This window comes from Electrophorus electricus, chromosome 7 (genome assembly GCF_041902795.1).
Source record: "Electrophorus electricus isolate QZ-2024a chromosome 7, ASM4190279v1, whole genome shotgun sequence".
In the NCBI taxonomy this organism is placed as follows: Eukaryota; Metazoa; Chordata; class Actinopteri; order Gymnotiformes; family Gymnotidae; genus Electrophorus; species Electrophorus electricus.
The window spans coordinates 22900001-22920000 of record NC_137503.1 but is presented as its reverse complement, the minus strand read 5'-3'; the positions used below and the strand labels follow the sequence as shown (position 1 = coordinate 22920000).

The window sequence follows — 20000 nt, the reverse complement described above, 5'->3', positions numbered from 1 at the left end:
GCATGTGTGTGTGCGAGTGTGTGTGTGTGCGTGTATGTGTGCGTGTGTGTGTGCGTGCGTGTATGTGTGTGCGTGTGTGTGTGCATGCGTGTGTGTGTGTGCGTGTTACCTCTGTAGTTGATGATCTCAGTGCCCAGGACGGGAGTCATCTCCAGCACAGTGATGAAGGCCTTGTCCATGGAGGTAAGAGGGAACGGGGACATGCGGTGTCTCCGGGCCACTTTAGTGATGTCCACCGCACTGTGACCTGCACGCACACACACACACACATACACACACGCACACACACGCACACACACACACGCATGCCCACACATGCATGCCCACACACACATACACACACACACACACACACACACACACACACACACACACACACACACACACACACAGACAGACACATTTATCAAGTTGATAGAAGAAGAAAAAGATACACACTAAAATCAAAATGATAAATACACACCCACCAAGCCATCCACCCACTCAACAACCCACCGACCCACACACACATCCACCCACTCAACAACCCACCCACCCACACACACATTCACCCACTCAACAACCTGCCCACACACACACCCACACCCACAAAGAATTACAGTAGGTTTTAAAACGTTTTTTTTTTTTTTTGCTTATCTGAGATTAATTATTTTATCTGCAAACATCAATCCCAAAGCTTCCATACAAGGAGGAGCCTTAATATTACATATTACAGCATGTGGGACTACCTGGAACAGGGTGGAGGAGGATGTGGGACTACCTGTCTTTGATTCGCTCTGATCAGCTTTTCACTACAAGCCCCATCCTGAAGCCTCTCTTACTCTTAACCAAGACTTTAGACTGGCAGAGAGAACAAGCTGTACAGGGAGTGCGCGCACGCACACGCACACACACACACACACACACACACACACACACACACACACACACACACACACACACACGACTTACTCGCCCGTAAGATATTTTCTTTGCTACTGCATCGTGATTGCACCTGTAGACAAAGAGAGAGAAACAGAGAAATGGAGAGAGAAGCAAGGGAATAGTTAAGGAATGACAGATAGATAGATAGATAGATAGATAGATAGATAGATAGATAGATAGATAGATAGATAGATAGATAGATAGATAGATAGATAGATAGAGAGAGAGAGAGAGAGAGAAGCAAAAGATAGAGACAGTTTCAAAAACTGTAGACCTTTTGTGGTAATGCTTAATGAGATGCTGGATACACTCTGAAGGAAAATGGAAAATGTCACATCAGATCCACACAGCCCAGGTTTATGGGTACAAAACAAGAATGAAACTTAAGACTTCTTTCACAATGACGTAACAGGCAAAAAAGGAAGATGTAAATCTGACTGCCAAGCAGATCAACATCTAATTTACTAGTTATTCCTTTTTAGCTACTTTTCAGGCCAACCTGACCAAATGTCCTCTGCTAACACCCTGAACTCTGCCTTCTCCCTAACCCAACCTCCCAACATGACCTCAAATTAATACACTGTCACTGAATCAATATACGATTACAGAACAATCTGTGCAATAGAAGTAAACTGCCTTTGTGGACCTAAAAGTAAACCCGGAGACACTTTCAAAGCACTTTCAAAGCAGAGAGACATACGTGGCAACTTTCATCCAAGTCTTCATAAACATGCGCATTTTTAGTGCCGCCTGTGAGTTAATAGATTATGACAAATATTTTGTTACTTCTGCTCTGCACACTGGCATATTAAAAATGAAAGGAAACTGAGGAAGAAATACAGGATGTCCGCTATATTTAGCTATACTGGTTAGCTATACTGGCTATACTGGAATCTGACGTGCTTATTTACCACCGCAAAATCTTGACTGCTCTGTTCAAATGAATACCTCGGAATTCACCGGAAGCCACTATACCTAACAGCAGAACAATGGTACAAAATATCCTATCAAACCACAGTAGATGTTTTCTCAACCAAAATTTGCAGTGATCAAAAAAGACCAAGTGAGTCACATGACCTGAAACCCCACTGCACAGGAGCTGAAAACGACTGCGTTATAGACCCAGAAGGGAAGTAACTGACCCCTGATATCTGTGGGTTGTGGACTTCAAAGGTATTGCAGCCAAGCACCAAACATGACAATGTTATGCCATTTTGTGCCACTACCTTTGATCTCCTAAACTGGGCTGTAAACCTTACGGGCTTCCCTCACTGCAGGTGTAAACACCAAGACTAAGCTGTCAGATCACAGCTAGTGAGCTGGACTACACAAAGCTTAAACCACTAAACCTGTGTCGCTGTCCAGTTACGTACAGACAGCTCTGTATGTGAGGCTATTTAAGACATGCACACCCAGCCCATGTAGCGGGGGAAATAAACTTGAAAACACGGAGGAAACATGGATGCTGCATGTGTTTGCTATTTGTGCATTCCATACAATGTGTGTGTGTGTGTGTGTGTGTCCACACGTGCAGAATAGCCCTCGTCTCGTTTACGTGTCGTTATATTTGAAGTTCAATCATGGCAGTAGTAGCAGGTTTTCCTCTCACTCTAATCTTTGCCGCTGGATGCTGAGCTGTCCTTTAACCTCCACATATCCCTCGTCATGCCTGGACTGATGTCTCTCCCTCGCTCAGTTCAGTTCAGTTCAGTTCGCTGGTGCTTTACTGGCATGACAAATATTCACATTTGTATTGCCAAAGCTTTGATGAGCAAAATGACATGTCAAGCCAAAAATATAACAGACAACTACAAACGCTAACAACAACAGCAATAGCAAAAACAATAATAATATAACTACAACAGCCATAGTCCTATTACCATTAATAATCATTAAAAAAATCTCTCTCTCTTTCTCTCCTTCTCTCTCTAATTCTTTATACTCCTCCTTCGAGCTCTCTCTCTCCTAACCTTCACCAGACCTGTCTCACATGGAGCCGCTCAGGCAGAGCTCTAAGTTCTGGATCGGCCCACTCGTCTGGCACCAGCGCCAACGAGCTGATCTGATCTCCACAAAGGCCCGCCGGCGCAGCCGACCTCACGGGCTAAAGGGTCACACTGCCTCTAAGTGAGGCGAACACCAGGTACCGCTCCTGCCAGATGGCAGACAGAGGGGAGGTGAAGAAAGAGAGAGAGAATGAGAGCTATGGAAGGATGTGGTTCCGGGAAATTACCGTCTGCGGAGAAAGCAGGAGGGCAGACACGCTGCATGTATAGAAAGCGAAGGGCAACTTTGATGGGGTGTGAGAGAGAGAGAGAAAGAGAGAGAGAGAGGGAGAGAAAGAGAGAGAGAGAGGGAGAGAAAGAGAGAGAGAGTGCAAGACAGCCACTGAGACCCAAACACACCACAAAGCTAACAGAGGCGGAGCGCGTCTGAGAGAAAGACAACGACAGAGAATTAAAAAAAGAAAGAAAATCCAGCAGCGCAGGAGAAATGGGGCTGAACTAACGAACAGATCAGGGTGACAAAGAGCCAGATCAAAGAGGAAGAGGAAGATGCCGTCCAATAGAAAAGTCGGTGAGTGCCGAAAGCCAAACACGTTTTGCTCTCTCTGTCTTACACAGGCTGTGGTTTTTCATGACAGAATGACATAATGGTGAACTCGTGTCTTTCTTTGTCAGCCCATCTGTAGGAGTCTTGGCTCTGCTTCAGACCAGTGAGGTCACAAATCACAAATCAATTGGCAGACTAGATTTACTGCACTGCACATGTGCAAGGTTTTTTTGTCTCCCACCCTTTAAACTTCATGCTATTCCTTAAATGAACACTCAGCTGTACAGGGGTGGAAAATGGGTAAATAAAGACATCCATAGATAAACAAATAAAGTAGAATCAAACTAAAATTAGAAGTGATTCTGGAAAACGCATTTATTTGAAGACACGTAATTGGACTGGAGAAGGAAGACAACTCGTGCTAAATAGAAGAAAAAAAACCACAGTGAGACAGAAAATGAAGGAAAAGACGAACGCAAGTGAAGAGCGCAACCTCCACACGCAGAGTAAGAGAGCGAGAGAGAGAGGGATAGGGATAGGGAGAGAGAGAGACAGAGAGAGAGAGACACAGTCAGAGGTGGGAAAGAGAACAACAGTTAGGATTCGAGATAGCGAGAGAGAGAAGAAAGAAAGTGAGAGTACGTGTGGAGTGGAGGCTCATGGGGTTGGTGAGCGGTTAGGGATAGTTACTCGAGAGCTGAAGGTCCTATGGCTCCTTCGATCATCTTTAAGCCCCTCCAACCTACACTGGAGCTACAGTGGAGACAAAGTGAAGCATCAGTCCATCGATTCCCACGGACAAGCAGGGCAAAACACCAAACTTAAACATGAGGCAACTCAAAAGACAGCTCACGGCAAACAGTGTCAGGGAAGGAGAGGGAGAGAGAGAGAGAGAGTGAGAGAGAGAGAGAGAGAGAGAGAGAGAGAAGGAAAACGGTAGGTAATTCTTCACTTTCAGGTGTGTAAAAATATTCTCGTGTGCTTTTAAAATCTGCTTCACATGAATTCTGAGTTTCGAGCAATTCAGATGTTTACTGCATCTACAGCAGACGTAAGGTTATTACAAGCACATTTGTTCAATTTGAAGAGGACTTTTTTTTTTGATTACAGTATACAGTAACGCAAACACCTTAAAGTAAAGCTTTTAAAAAAGGTTCTGCAGGCCGTGCTTGCAAATACGGTTTTAAGTCTGTGTACGTTGCAAGAAAAATAAGACAGGGTGAAATGGAGCCAAAAATGTCTTTTACAGACAGATAAATAGCATTAGGAGGGAGAGAGAGACAGAGGAAGACAGAGACAGAGAGAGAGAGAGAGAGAGAGAGAGAGAATGAGAAGTCTGTCTTTGAAGGAGGTGAAGTTGTGACTGAACAGAACATGGGGAATTTCAGCTGAAACAGGCACAACAAAAACTTTACAAAGATTTCCCACAATCAAGAGCTAACCCACCCAAGAATAGCTACCCCTCTCTAAAATAGATCTGCATGCTTAAACAGACGCTACCGCCAAGAAGGCTTAAAACCCTAAAGAAGGCCTACCTTCCAAAGAGTTAAATGTCCAAGGAATAACTAACCCTTCTATTGAAGAGACGCCCTTGCCTAAAGAAGAGCTAAAAGCTCCAAAGAAGTGCTACTCTCCAAAAGTGAACCTCACTCAAAGAAGAGCTACACTCCAGAATTGAACCCCACTCAAAGAAGAGCTACACTCCAACAGTGAACCCCACTTGAAGAAGAGCTACACTACAAAATGAACCCCAAAGAAGAGCTACACTCCAAAATTGAACCCCACGCAAAGAAGAGCTACACTCCAACAGTGAACCCCACTCGAAGAGGGGCTACACTACAAAATGAACCCCACTCAAAGAAGAGCTACACTCCAAAAGTGAACCCCACTCAAAGAAGAGCTAAAAGCTCCAAAGAACAGCTAATGCCTCTGAACAAGAGATACTCTCTAAAGAGCTAAACCCACCCACAGAACAGCTAATCTCCCAGAGTAGTTAACCCTGCCCAAAGAACAGCTTCATAGCTTCAATAGCCGTAGTAGTATAAATCAAGCACTAACAGTGGCGGTTGTAATTACACGACATTCGACGCACTAACTTTGCTCGGCAAATGTGAAAAAAATGGAAAAATATACGACTGAAATGTTCACAGAGCAGTAGTGAAGAACATGGAGACAGGAATGATGGGAAGCAGAACAAAACACCTGGCATCTCTCTCTCACATTCACACACACACACAAATACCTGTGAACACAGACACACACACACACACACACACGTGTACACACTCACCCACATTGATACTCTCATATGCATACACAGTGCCATTCATATGCAGAGGCAAGCACAAACACACGCACGGACGCTCGCACCTAACTTGAAACATCATGATTACTGCACAAGTCCTACTGTATTTATGAAACGGTTTTATCTTTTAATCAAATACAAACTAGTTCAGTCAGCTGAGTGTAGGCCAGAGTGGATGTCATGTGTGTGCTTGGGCATTTAGGTATCTAAGACTAAAGTGTAGGGTGCGTATTTTCGGGATGGTCCAGTTCCTTACAGATGTCAATCTATTGGGCTTTACACTCACCACCCACTTTTTCAGAAACCTTTTTTAGTAGAAACAACTGACCGCTGTATGGTTAGGTAGTCTGTTTTTTGCCCTAATTAATTTGTGTTGGACAATCTTGGACGGATATTTTTGGGTGACAAACCCCTCTCACACTGACACATCAAAACTGACACACCGGATCCACTCATGCCAGCACCACCTGCTACTGTGGAGTTACCATCCCGTTACCATCCCGTTACAAGAGGTTGTGTTGAGCATGGTCTGTCACTCAGAAGATATCCGGTCAGCAGCAGTCAGCACATGGTCAGAAACATGAAGACATGAAGAGTCTAGAGGGTGACTGACAATTTTTCCATATAGATGGACTACAGTATAAAACACGTAAGGATTAAAGTCTATAATTGCACACATACATAATGCACTTATATGTGTAGTGTTTAGTGTAGACTATGTTACATGCCAAGCTCTCTGATGAGTGTAGTGTTTAGTGTAGACTATGTTACATGCCAAGCTCTCTGATGAGTGTAGTGTTTAGTGTAGACTATGTTACATGCCAAGCTCTCTGATGAGTGTAGTGTTTAGTGTAAACTGTTACACTCCAAGCTCTCTGATGAGTGTAGTGTTTAGTGTAGACTATGTTACATGCTAAGCTCTCTGATGAGTGTAGTGTTTAGTGTAGACTATGTTACATGCCAAGCTCTCTGATGAGTGTAGTGTTTAGTGTAGACTGTTACACTCCAAGCTCTCTGATGAGTGTAGTGTTTAGTGTAGACTGTTACACTCCAAGCTCTCTGATGAGTGTAGTGTTTAGTGTAGCCTATGTTACATGCCAAGCTCTCTGATGAGTGTAGTGTTTAGTGTAGACTATGTTACATGCCAAGCTCTCTGATGAGTGTAGTGTTTAGTGTAGACTGTTACACTCCAAGCTCTCTGATAAGTGTAGTGTTTAGTGTAGACTATGTTACATGCCAAGCTCTCTGATGAGTGTAGTGTTTAGTGTAGACTGTTACACTCCAAGCTCTCTGATGAGTGTAGTGTGTCAGTGTAGACTGTTACACTCCAAGATCTCTGATGAGTGTAGCGTGTCAGTGTCGACTATGTTACACTTCACGCTCTCTGCCTCCGGCCAAACACATAAGCTTATGCACTTATTAGTTTTGCTATACTTGTGAGGACCAAATATATGAAAAAACTTGTAAAATCCCTTTGGCTTGTTAAAAGTCTACTACCCTGTTTCCAAAATATTTATTTTCCACATAGAACTCATAAGAACTCACAAGTATAGTGACACATAATAAATATACACCCACACATACATGTACATGCACATGCACACGGACACGTGGATGCACAACAGTTTGCAGAATGCTGTAGATCCAGGGCTACTATAGGTCCAGGGCTTCCTGTCATTATAAAGAGAACACACTCACACAGATCAGCGACATTACAATGACTGAGAGGTGAATTGAATAACACTAACCACCTGTCAAAAGGGAGGATATGTTAGACAGTGAACAGTCAGTTTTTGAAGTTGATGTGTTGGACACTGAAAAAACAGGCAAGTGAAAGGACCATATTTTACGAGGACATCTTCAGAGGTCTTGTCCATGCCTTGGCAGGTCAGAGCTCAATGGAGCAGACTTGTTTTTCCAGCACACACCTCAGATGCTCGATCAAACTGAGATCTGGGGAATTTGGAGTCAACACCTTTAACTCTTTGCTCATTAAATGATTCCTGTAGAATTTTTTCAGTGTGGCAGGGTGCTTTATCCTGCTGAAAGAGACCATTGCCATTACGGAATACTGTTGCCATGAAGGGGTGTACTCGGACTGCAACAATGTTTATGTAGGTGGTACATGTCAAAGTAACATCCACGTAAAAGCCAGGACCCAACAGTTCCCAGCAGAACACTGCCCAGAGCATCACCTTGACTGGCTTGCCTTTTTCCCATAGTTCATCCTGATACCACCTCTTCCCCAGGTAAGCGATGCGCACGCACTCGGCTGTCCACACGATGTAAAAGAAAACGTGATTCATCACCACAAGGCCACCGTCTTCCAGTGCTCTGTGGTCCAGTTCTGATGCTCGCATGCCCGTTGTAGGCGCTTACTTCAGTGGACAGGGGTCAGCACGGGCACTCCGACCGGTCTACGGCTACGCAGCCCCGTACGCAGATGCACTGTGTGTTCTGAAATCACTCTGTCACAGCCAGCACGAACCTATTCAGCGCTGTGTGCTACGGTAGCGTTCAGTGGGATCAGGCCAGATAGGCTAGCCTTCGTTTCCCAGCAGGCATCATTGAGCCTTGATGCTCGTTTACAGATGCTCTCCTTCCTTGGACCACTTTAACCACTGCATGCTGGGAACTCCCCAACGAGACCTGCCGTTTGGGAGAAGCATGGATCCAGTTGTCTGGCTATCACAGCCTGGATCTTGTCTTGTCACTTAGATCCTAATGCTTGCCCATTTCTGCTTACAGCACATCAACTTCAAGGACCAACTGTGCACATGCTTAATATATCACATTGCTTAATATGTCAGCATTTTTTTTTAATGGTTAAAAAAAATGTTGCATTTCTAATTATGGAAAACAGGTGGTTAAACAGCTCAGGGAATGCTAATGTATTGCAAATGCAATAGCAACCCAGAGGGGCCTATTTTATTGGGAAAACAGCTGTTGCTGAATTTCCATTTGGTTTTAATAGCACTATGAGGCTTCTGGTTGTGTCCGTGGACAGTAGAGGAGGAATCATGGGCCACTAACATGGGGGGGGGGCAGAGGTGTGGCCAGGGGCGGGGACAGAGGTGTGGCCAGAGGCGGGGACAGAGGTGTGGCCAGGGGTGGGGACAGAGGTGTGGCCAGGGCGGGGACAGAGGTGTGGCCAGGGGCGGGGACAGAGGTGTGGCCAGGGCGGGGACAGAGGTGTGGCCAGGGGCGGGGACAGAGGTGTGGCCAGGGGCGGGGAAAGGGTATGGCAGGGGAGAGTTATGTGCATACACATAGAGGCAGAAATCTATCCACAGTATGTACTCCTCCCAAGAGAAAGTCAGATATGAACATGTGCGCATACACACTAGCATGCACGCATGTACACATACACAGGCACATGGACATATGCATACACTCACATACATATAAAGACAGACAAACACACACACACACACACACACACACACACACACACAAGCTCTGGGGTTAGTAAGTAATTAACAAAAAATTGTGAATGTGAGTTTTTCTCAGTAACAGTATACAGCCTGAAGTAATCTAGAGATAAAGAATGTAAAACGTATAGGTAAAACACACACACACACACACACACACACACACACACACACACACACACACACACACACATTTGGGACTCATTAGAAATAAACACACCCCATCTCTTTGGTTCTCTCCCTGTTTCTGCCCCCATCCCCCCCCAACACACACACACACACACACACACACACACACCAAATGAATGTATAAAACCAAACAAAATGAGTGAAAGACTAGGGTCAAAGAGGACAGGATCTGCCAACTCATCCAGTGTCCTAACAGGAAGCTGCCAAAAGGGGGTGCTGTGTGCAGCACAGAGGGCCCACCTCTATCTAGAATGGACTGCACGGTCATTAGCACTGAGCTCAATAGTGCCGTGACCTGCCTCGCCTCGCTTGGGCCCTGTCCTCTGTGCAGCGATCCGTCTCCCTGCCCTGTCCTCTTTGTGTCGGGGTGGCTAGCTGCGTTAGTAGAGGCGGGGCTATCCGGGTGGCCAGCTGTGCGGCTAGTTGTGTGTTTAGCAGTGTGCTTCGCTCTGAGTTGCATGCGGTCAGATGGAGGAAAGGTGAGCTCTTTACCTGGTCCAAGGTAGAGTACCTTGACTTGAGCGTGATGACCTCATCCAGATGGGCCCTGATCTCTCTCCGTGAGGCCTGGGGGAAGCCATAGGATAATCACTCACTCACACACACACACATACACACACACACACACACACACACACACACACACACACACACACACACACACAGACATGCAAGCGTGGACATATACACACACAGACATACACCCTCACCCCCCCATATACAAACAAATACACACACACAGGTACAACCCCATATACAAATATACATAGAAACAAACACACGCACACACTGCACACACACACACACACGTAGCTGTAAATGCAATGAGTAGGAACACAATCTTTCCCCAGCATGCTACACACATAATACAGTAGCTACACACAATGCAAAAACTTCACACATCGTGACGCACACACACACATACACGCACAAAAGCTGAAAATGAAATGCCTTAACTACTAGACACACGTAAATAAAGCTGCACTTTCGGTCCCAAAACCAGAAATGACAGGAGAGGAGAATGATGCTGAAAGTGCAGAACAAATCTGGACTGAAATCATTCAATCTGATGGAACGACAGAACGAGACATTCAAGAAAAGGGTTCATCAAGAGATACATTTTTCCACTTCTCCCTCAGACACTCAAACTAAAGCGCTGTTACGAGTACATGCTCCTCATAGTGCAGCACACACATCCGTGTAAATTCAGCTCTGGGGAAGCTCATTTAAAAGTGTAGTTACTTCATCTATATGTCACTCTACAAAAACGTGCAGCTCAGCTATATTACAATTGACATGGAAAAAAATATTTATGTTTCTTAACTTATTATTGTTGATTTCTCTATTCTAATAATCAAAAGAAGTCAACCCAAGGACCAATTTGACCTTGGTCATAATTTGGCTTCATTACCTTGTAAACCTCATTTGGTCCTGTTACTAATGTGTGTTGCTAATGTATATAATGTATGTTAAAAAAAAATCGCTGCTGTTAAGCTATTCGGTCAAATACTTCAAGGCTACTCAGTGTAACGTGCAGTATTGGCTTCACCTCGCTACAGGAAAATGTGGTTGACTAACAGCAGCGATGCTGCTGACCAATCAGGTTCAAACGTGTGGCAGATAGTGCTAAACTCTTAACTCATCAGGACACTCCAAAATAAACACACCACCGGTTATTATCTAGGAAATCAAGCAGTAATTAAAAATCTTTTCGCATATGACTGACGGATAATGAACGCAGCAAGGAATGTAAGAAAATAATCTCTGATTTTAAGCCTCTTACTGTCTCTCTCTCTCGATTTCTCTTCAAGATTAGAGTTGAAGATAAAATTTTATTGGCAAAATCAAACTCAATGAATTAACTAATTGTCAGCCCTACAAATCCAAAGCAACTTGTGGAACTGCTTGGATCTACAAAACATTATATTTTTTTTTAAATAACGTCTGCAAAAATGGGCATTGTGCTGTTTTCAGTACACCACAATACTGTAAACGCTACTGTAGTGTGTGTCGGGTATACTCACAATATACACAAGCGTATTCTAAAGGGCTTTATACAGGGGTAGTGAGAACGCTTGCATGAGGCTGCTGTCAGAGAGGAAGTTGATTAGGTTTGACTGACAGGCAGAACTAGTTGGCACCTGAACAGCACCTGTCACCTGACTAGCACAGTCTCTAATCCCCAGTGTCAGGCGTTGCACGACTTTCCCCCATCACGCCAAGCACCGAAGATGGCTCGGGTTTGGGTCGTTTTGTTCAAATACATTTTCCATGCGTAGATCAAACAGACATGAATGCGTTCGGCTGCATTAGGCTGGTGACCCAGCCTCAGTTACCAGCTGTAGACGTGGCAGGTTGGTTTGATCAGCACTGTGCTTTGTTTTCTGTCATTTACAGTTGACTAAGTTGTTTTTAAAAAAATACTTATTAAGATACTTTTGTAACCTCTGAATTGGATCCTGAAAAGTGAACCTGTAATTCTACTGAAAGGTTTTTGAGGTGAACTTAGTTAAAAATGTAATCATACTATTGTAATTTCTTTTTGTGTATGTGTGTGTGTGTGTGTGTGTGTGTGAGAGAGAGAGAGAGAGAGAGAGAGAGAGAGAGAGAAAGAGAGAGAGAGAGAGAGAGTAAGAGAGAGACACAGAGGGAGACATTTATAAATGTAGGACATGAGACATAAGCCTGAAAATGAACTGACAAAGATTGTACTAAAGAAAAGCTAAAACATAATACAAATGTTGAGCCACACAAGCTAAATGACTATATCTAAATAACAGAGAGTACACCAAAAGCAAGCCAACAAAAACATCGAGGAACTTAAACGTTTATATTTTCTATTCAGTCGATCGTCTGTCTGGAGCAGTTGATAGGTGCATGCACCACGAGACGGGGTGGGGGGGGTGGGGTTTGGGGTGCAAGGGGCGGGGCTACAGGCAGGATGCAACAGGAGGGAGGGCAGGGCCACGAGCATGCAGTGGTCCCGCCCAGTGCAGGGCTACCTCGGCAATGCTTAGGGTGGAGGAAGAAGAGGGAAGTCGCGCCTGGGTGCCGCAAGACAGGAAGGAAGGAGGGGGAGGAGAAGAGAAGGTGATTAGCACAGCAGCCAGCAAAGCCAAGCTGAGACAGACAGTGCCCCCCCACAGGCCTGGAGGACTGCCTGTGCACAGCGAGCCCAAGCGTCATGGCGCAGGACACGTCGAAACACATTTTGGGGTGGAAGTGCAGCGTGTGTGTGCGGGATGCGTGGGGGTACAGCATTTCAACTCCAACAGTACGATAACGTGGAACCACTAGCCGAAATGTCTCGGACACATCCCAACCCTCATCACACACTGTTTGGTGTTCATTCTGAACGCACGTGGGTGCACACATACACGTAATGAGGAAAAGGATAGAAATATGGAGGCATGGCATTAGGCTTGTTGGGATTAGGGCTAACTGGTGAATATAAGGTAATCAAAAGGCAAAAAGAATGTAACATTTTTTTTAGGGTTGGATAATTGACTAGGACATTGTTTAGTAGTAGTGAAACAAAGCAGCTTAACTTGTGGTATCACAATAAAGACGTTTCACCATCACAGGTACATCATCAGGAAATGAATTTACACAGATTGACTTAGAGACAACAGAAACAAATATGAACATTGTAGAACATTCTAGAACAGTGCTTCTCAACCCAGTCCTTGCTTGAACCCAGCCTTCAAGAACACTAGACACTCGGCACACGTGTACCGGGAATTAGGTTGGTGCAAATCTGGCAGGTAGCGACGTGGTGGGAAGGTCCCGAGGACGAGGATGAGGAACACTACTGTAGAATAAATCTGCAGCTTCAGCGTTTCCTGAGAATTTCAGTACGTGACCAGCATCTACGTGTGCGGAGCCATGAGTTTGGTTAAAAGCGTGAGACGCGGCCAATCACTCCAGCAGGTAACAATCTGAGTGTGCATGCTAATGACTTTACTGTTAAATGTGTCTCTCTCTCTCTCTCTCTCTCTCTCTCTCTCTCTCTCTCTCTCTCTCTCTCTCTCTCCCTCCATCCCTCCCTCCCTCCCTCCCTCATTCTCATTCTGGCATGCCTGCTGGTCCTGGGGTGAGAATGGCTACTGGAGCCAGGTACACTTCATAAACCCAGCGACTGAGCCAAGAGCCTGCACTGGGCTTTGTGAGTCTGGGTCCAAACACTGGGAAAACCATAGGAGTTAGATCTATACCAACCCTCTGAGATCTATCAGATTATATCCCATATGAAAACGCACGTTATAACATAATAGCCAATAGAAATGTAATATAATACCACATACAGAGAACTACAAATGACAAATAACAACTCTAGACCCCTGAAGATTAATGCAATTTCTTTTGTCAAAGTATTACAGTATGAACTCGCTGGAGACATGATTAGTTTTGAAATGTAGATGGATTTGATTGAACATAAAAATTAGATAAAGAGCAAGGAAATTCTCAAAACTCTGAAAATATATTCACAGTGAGCATATCACTGGCTAGAAAAAGAAAATCAAAGGCTTCTAGTAGCTCAGAAGCAGAACTGTTCTGGAATGTTCCTGAATGTACCATTTGAATGTCGCAGCTCAGACTTTCCCAGATTCCGCTGTGGTTTTATGCCACTAGACGTATGGCAGAGGGAAGAGAGCGTGGCGTGCGCTGGTATATTAGCAGTGTTGAGCTAGGCAGATGGAAGATGGTGCTGAATGCACTCCAGGAAGCTTAACACACTCCAGGACACTGAACACACTCCAGGCCAGGAAGCTTAACACACCCCAGGAAGCTATTTCTGCCCCTGTGCCTAACAGCAAGGTCTCTTTTAATAAAGATTAATCATAATCAGTGCTCCCTTCTGCCAGTTCTGAGATTCTGCACAGATTACACCGCATGTGCGCGCGTGCACACACACACACACACACACACACACACACACACACACACACACACATTTTGCTTCATTATCTAAAACAAAAGCATGGTGAAATACCTGGGCCCAAACCAGCCATGACTATGTTCACAATAAAACAGTGATGTCAAACACTGCATTTATGACAAGCCCCCCCGCCCACACACACACACACTAAATGATGCTGACCCAAATTGCAGGCTGAATGGCAGCCCCAGAGAGTCCTTAAAAGCACCTGGACAAAAGAATTCCAAGCTGGATGAAAAGACTGACTGCCGCATGTACCCTAGATGGGAAAATGACTCCCACTCTCCATTAACATCCATCTGCTCCAGGCTCTTACCACCCAATATGCTACACGCAGAACGGCCACGTCCTGAAGGGCTCAGCGTCGCGGCTTAAAGGGACAGTCCACAGGATGTGGAAGGTCTTTCAAAGGCCAGCATGGAAGGCCCACCACAAAGCAACAGCGAGGGACAATCGCCACCACGCCTCCCCTTTCGGCAGGGACTGGCCACGGGCTTTTGTCAAGGCTGTGGAACCACGTCAGGACACCCACGGCGCCTTCCCACGGACGCCGTTCTACCTGCTTTTCTGTTGAAACCAAAACCCAATCGTTTTCTTCCTGCTCCTAACGTAAATCTAATTGTAAACGTGCGTTTTTTTTAAATGCCACAAAATCGGTTTGGTGCACTTTTTAACATTTTAATCAATAGCTATAACATTTGTGTATAATTGTAGGCTTAGCCTAAAAGAGGCCTTTTTAGCTCACATACCCGACTGACTGACTTAGTCTCGTGCACAAGGAATCTCAGCGCATTTGTTTGCTAGCTAGCTAAGTTAGCGATCAACAGAAAGTGGTTGGCAGTGAGGACAGCAATAAACACCATGTTGACCGTGAATGAGTCATCATTATCTTGCCATTAATCACGTAATTAGGCATACAGTTACACAGGTGCATAACATCCAAGGTTGATTCCTTTCACTACCGTTAGCCAGTAGCATTGTTCGAGTTGGTTTAAGATGACCATAACTTCTTGGCTTGTAACGTGGGACGATTGTGGTGAGGTCAATGGGGATGGAGATCACAGTAATTAGTATTAATCTAATGTGCTTTCCTTGAAATGAAATTACCATGAAATTTTGCTGCTTAGGGCTTGCAAGAATGAGACACTATGATCAAGAATACACACATTTATCAGCCGGTCATGTAGCGCTTCAGAAGTCTTACCGTTGCAGTGTGTGGTGGTCCACTAAACAAGGCTTGACTAGATGTGTCTTGCTTTTAAACCAATTATGCACCGTACCAAAAGAATCCAACAGAACTGTATCGTGGTGAAATATAACATTAACATTGTTCATATACTTCCTAAAGAATTACAATCAAATCAAGTTGAATGCTTTCCACACTTGGCCCTGAAGCTACTTTCTAAAACAGCCATCACAGCAGAGGGAGCGGACCAGTCACCCAGGAACACAGTAAAGGGGCGCATGAGGAGAGGAGCAGGGTAAGAGGAGAGAGAGAGAGAGAGAGAGAGAGAGAGAGAGAGAGAGAGAGAGAGAGAGAGAGAGAGAGAGAGAGATAGATAGATAGGAGATAGAAAGATGCTAGAAACTGCCTTTACATAACTCTCTTCCCCTCTCTGCAGAAATCGAGTGGCATCCAGGCACATGGGTGTATGAGTGTGCAGCACACTTGTGTGTGTATGAGTGTATAACATACTTGGTTCCTTATTAAGCCTCATTTCTACCATCCCTAAGGCTTCCTGTCTCATCTTTGTTAACAAAATCACATACAGGCAGGCAGGCAGGCAGGCACACACACACACACATACACACACACACACACACTCACACACACACTTAGTTTCAAACGGCATTGCATTGTTATAAACCAAAATATGGACTTCACAGGCTTTGGCAAAGACACACATACATCGAGATAAACTATGCTTAGATTATCTGCACGCTCACACACACACACACACACACACACACACACACACACACACACACACACACACACACACACACACCATACATGGTAGAATGGTACACACACATAAACAAAAATATATAGAGGATAACAAGCTGTACTACCTTGGAATAGTTGCGCAGGATAAAATTACACTCACACGGGAAAACATACATTAGAGGGAGAAAGACTGGACTTACCATCCTCTCTATGGATAGTGAGCAGAAGGAACTCCCCCCTTACACACACACACACTGGAGCGCACTGACAGGCAGTCTCAGAGAGAGAGTGTGTGTGAGAGAGGGAAAGTGAGCGAAGGGAGGATTGAAGAGGAGAGTTGGAATGCAAGCATGGATGGAGAGTGGAGAGAGAGAGAGAAAGAGAGAGGGAGAACAGGGAGGGTGGGGGAGACGGAGGATAGAGTGATAGAAAGCCATATACAGGGAGAACGAGAGAACGAGAGTAGAGGCAGAAGAGAGAGGGTAAAGGAGGGAGGGGGTGTGAAGGAGAGAGAGAGAGAGAGAGAGAGAGAGAGAGAGAGAGAACAAATGGACAGTATTAAGAAACAAAAGGCAGAGGAGTTAGACAAGTGGAAATGCCAGAAAAGAGGAAGAAAACAGGAAGAACACACATACGTACACACACACACACACACACACACACACACACACACACACACACACACACACACAAAACCAAGCAACTTAATCGAATGCGTGGTTGACTGTGAAGACTGAGAGTTGAGAGCCCATGTGAAAGTGTGTGTCTGCATGCCTTCTGGCACTTCTCTCTCTCTCGCTCTCACACACACACACACACACAGGCACGCACACACAGACACACACACACACACACCACAGTCTTGCTGGAACAGAATCTTCTGAGTAATGGTGCGGAATTACAGAGAGCAGAGGAAGAGAAGAGGGATATGAATACAAAAGAGAAAACGCGAACGGCTGGATGGAGAAACTGACGGACGGACGGAGAGACGCGTGATTAAAAAGGTGCATGGATTGATGGAAGGATGGAAGGATAGCTGGAACAGATGGCGAAAGACGCATGTACAAATATCAGTGTGAGGGCTCAGTGAGACAGGAACATTTCAGAATCTCATTCTCACTCTGCCACACACGCCTGCGAAACCAACCTGCCACACCAGTCTGGATATTCCCTCGAGCTTAATAGCAATTCCATTTCAAATGATTTCAATTCAGTTCAGTTGAGGTGGACTCAGTTCAATTCAATTCAAATTCAATTCAATTTTAATTTCAGTTCCTATTTAATCTTTTGTAATTTAATCTCCAGCCCAGGCTTCATTCAATTCCAGTGTTAGTTCAGTTTAAAGTCTTTTTTTTCCAATCCAACTTGTGTTCCATACTTCTATAAATTCTATTCAAATGTAATGACAGTTCACATGAATGTCATTTAGTCAAATTCGGTTTTCATAAATGAGACACCTGTGTTCTGGGTTGCATAAGTTGTTTTTCTGCTCTCGTTTGTCTCCGTCTCACTTTCTTCCTCTCTCTCCTTCTCCTTCTTTCTCTCTTTCTCTGTGTGTGAATAAATCACACCTTGCCTGCACTGCTGAAAGACCAAGCAGAGTTCAACAAGTGCCCCAGATTTGGGGAAGAGCTCCACCACCCTCCACCACCCACTACACCCCTCCACAGCCCTCCACCACCCTCCACACCTCTCCACCACCCACTACACCCCTCCACAGCCCTCCACCACCCTCCACACCTCTCCACCACCCACTACACCCCTCCACAGCCCTCCACCACCCTCCACACCTCTCCACCACCCACTACACCCCTCCACAGCCCTCCACCACCCTCCACACCTCTCCACCACCCACTACACCCCTCCACAGCCCTCCACCACCCTCCACACCTCTCCACCACCCACTACACCCCTCCACAGCCCTCCACCACCCTCCACACCTCTCCACCACCCACTACACCCCTCCACAGCCCTCCACCACCCTCCACACCTCTCCACCACCCACTACACCCCTCCACACCCCTCCACCACAGCCCTCCATCACATTCTTACCCCTCCACCATCCTCTACACCCCACTACACCCCTCCACCACATTCACACCCCTCCACCACTCCACACCCCTTTAAGCCCCTCCACACACCTCTACATCCTTAAACCACCCTCTTCACCCCTCCACACCTCTCCACAACCCTCTACACCCCTCTAAACATAGACATTCAACCACGCACATACAGATGGTTGAGTTACAATGTTACACAAGTAATGGTGGTATGTGCTCCCAACACAAAAATGTCACTATATTCAGTGATTTTGAAAAGGTAATATTTTTAATAATTGTTTTAAAAGAATCCTTTTAAAATATTCTACCACACACCATATAATTTTTCAAGGAAACATGACCACTGCCTGATTAATAACTTAAAAATGGGCACACACAGGGAAAATAGCAGATGGTCCACACACATACTTTAAATTAACATCTTGACATAAACAACTGGAGGTGTTATTTTGTTAGGCTTGAGCTTTAATGAGCTATTTTAAAACATGATTATTGTTACTACTAGTGTAGAGGTTATAACTAGGCAGTCGTGGTCTGTTCTGTTCTGTAATGCAGGTAAATAAGGCACTGAAAAGGCGAGATAAACTATGGCTGCAGAGAGCTGTTCTTCATCTGGGCTGCTTAAAGAACGGGTTTTAGTTGAGGGATTACTTAGAAAATTCTAATGGAAGCGTCAGGGTAGCCCTGGATTAGAACCCTAAAGCTCTCCAGAAATTAGGGCTTCCTTTCCTCTTCATCGGTTTTGGTGGCACACGTTTGTGACGTGAACGGAATGCGAAACGAGAAGTCTAAAAGGGGAACGTTAGCTCAATTTGGCTTCGGGACAAACTCGCGAATTTGGCAACAGCTTAACACCATTCACATTCACGTTACTGACCGGCTAGTTTAAATCAGCGCGCAGGCTACAACCAGACACACGCTAATGCAAACACACCGCACAATGAGCTACAACTCCAGCACTTGTGATCATGGTCAGTACACAGCTTGTAAAAAAAAAAACCTTGTCATGAACTTGTCATGAACATTCATGAATCGCCCAACCAGGTGAACGCGAGAATGGCGGATGACAGACGGCTTGCTTGTGATAAAGTAATCTGTATTCTACTGAGTAAAGTGTGCAATCCAAACTGGTGGCCACTGGTATGTTCATGTTAATCCATGCTTAACCCATTATAAGCAAAGACCAGTTAACAAATCCAACATCTGGAAGCATTACATTAAGAAATTTGCCAAAGGATCAGACAGAGAAAAATGGACACATAGATAATATTCAGGAATGAGGATGCAGCGCTGCTGTTTCACACGTGCCTTTTTAAGATAAATTCGAATTTTATATATTTTGACAGAACTCATTCTGCTGAATCCATTTAGAATATAAGTATACACGCACAAATGGTCAGAAGTCAGTGTCTGATGCAAAGGTCCAGCAAGAGGTTGAGTGTGTGAGTGTGTGGATGTGAGAGTGTGTGTCCTGTAGGGGGAGAGAAGCTCTTTTAAATGATGACATACAGTGTAATGCAAAGCTCAGTGCAGGACCTCGATCGCCCAATCTGAAAAACACTGAAAGAGCAGTTCGGATCTACAGCTGCAATAAGTCATCATACACACACACACACACACACACACACACACACACACACACACACACACA

The 20000-nt window shown here is 44.9% G+C and overlaps 1 protein-coding gene across 13 annotated transcripts in view; it reads right to left on the bottom strand.

Annotated features, from left to right (window-relative positions):
* The window catches only part of gphnb (gephyrin b), an 86546-nt gene that overhangs the window by 8770 nt on the left and 57776 nt on the right, over positions 1-20000 (bottom strand). For 6 of the 13 annotated variants that reach the window (XM_027015632.3, XM_027015569.3, XM_081717595.1 and 3 more), the window contains 5 exons: positions 12405-12446; positions 9895-9969; positions 4168-4230; positions 952-994; positions 110-247 (listed from right to left, as the gene is read on the bottom strand). In XM_027015632.3, the coding sequence (XP_026871433.1) occupies positions 110-247; positions 952-994; positions 4168-4230; positions 9895-9969; positions 12405-12446 (361 nt within the window). The remainder of the gene's footprint in view (positions 1-109; positions 248-951; positions 995-4167; positions 4231-9894; positions 9970-12404; positions 12447-20000) is intronic. The other 7 variants (XM_027015616.3, XM_027015625.3, XM_027015589.3 and 4 more) reach the window with 6 other exon arrangements.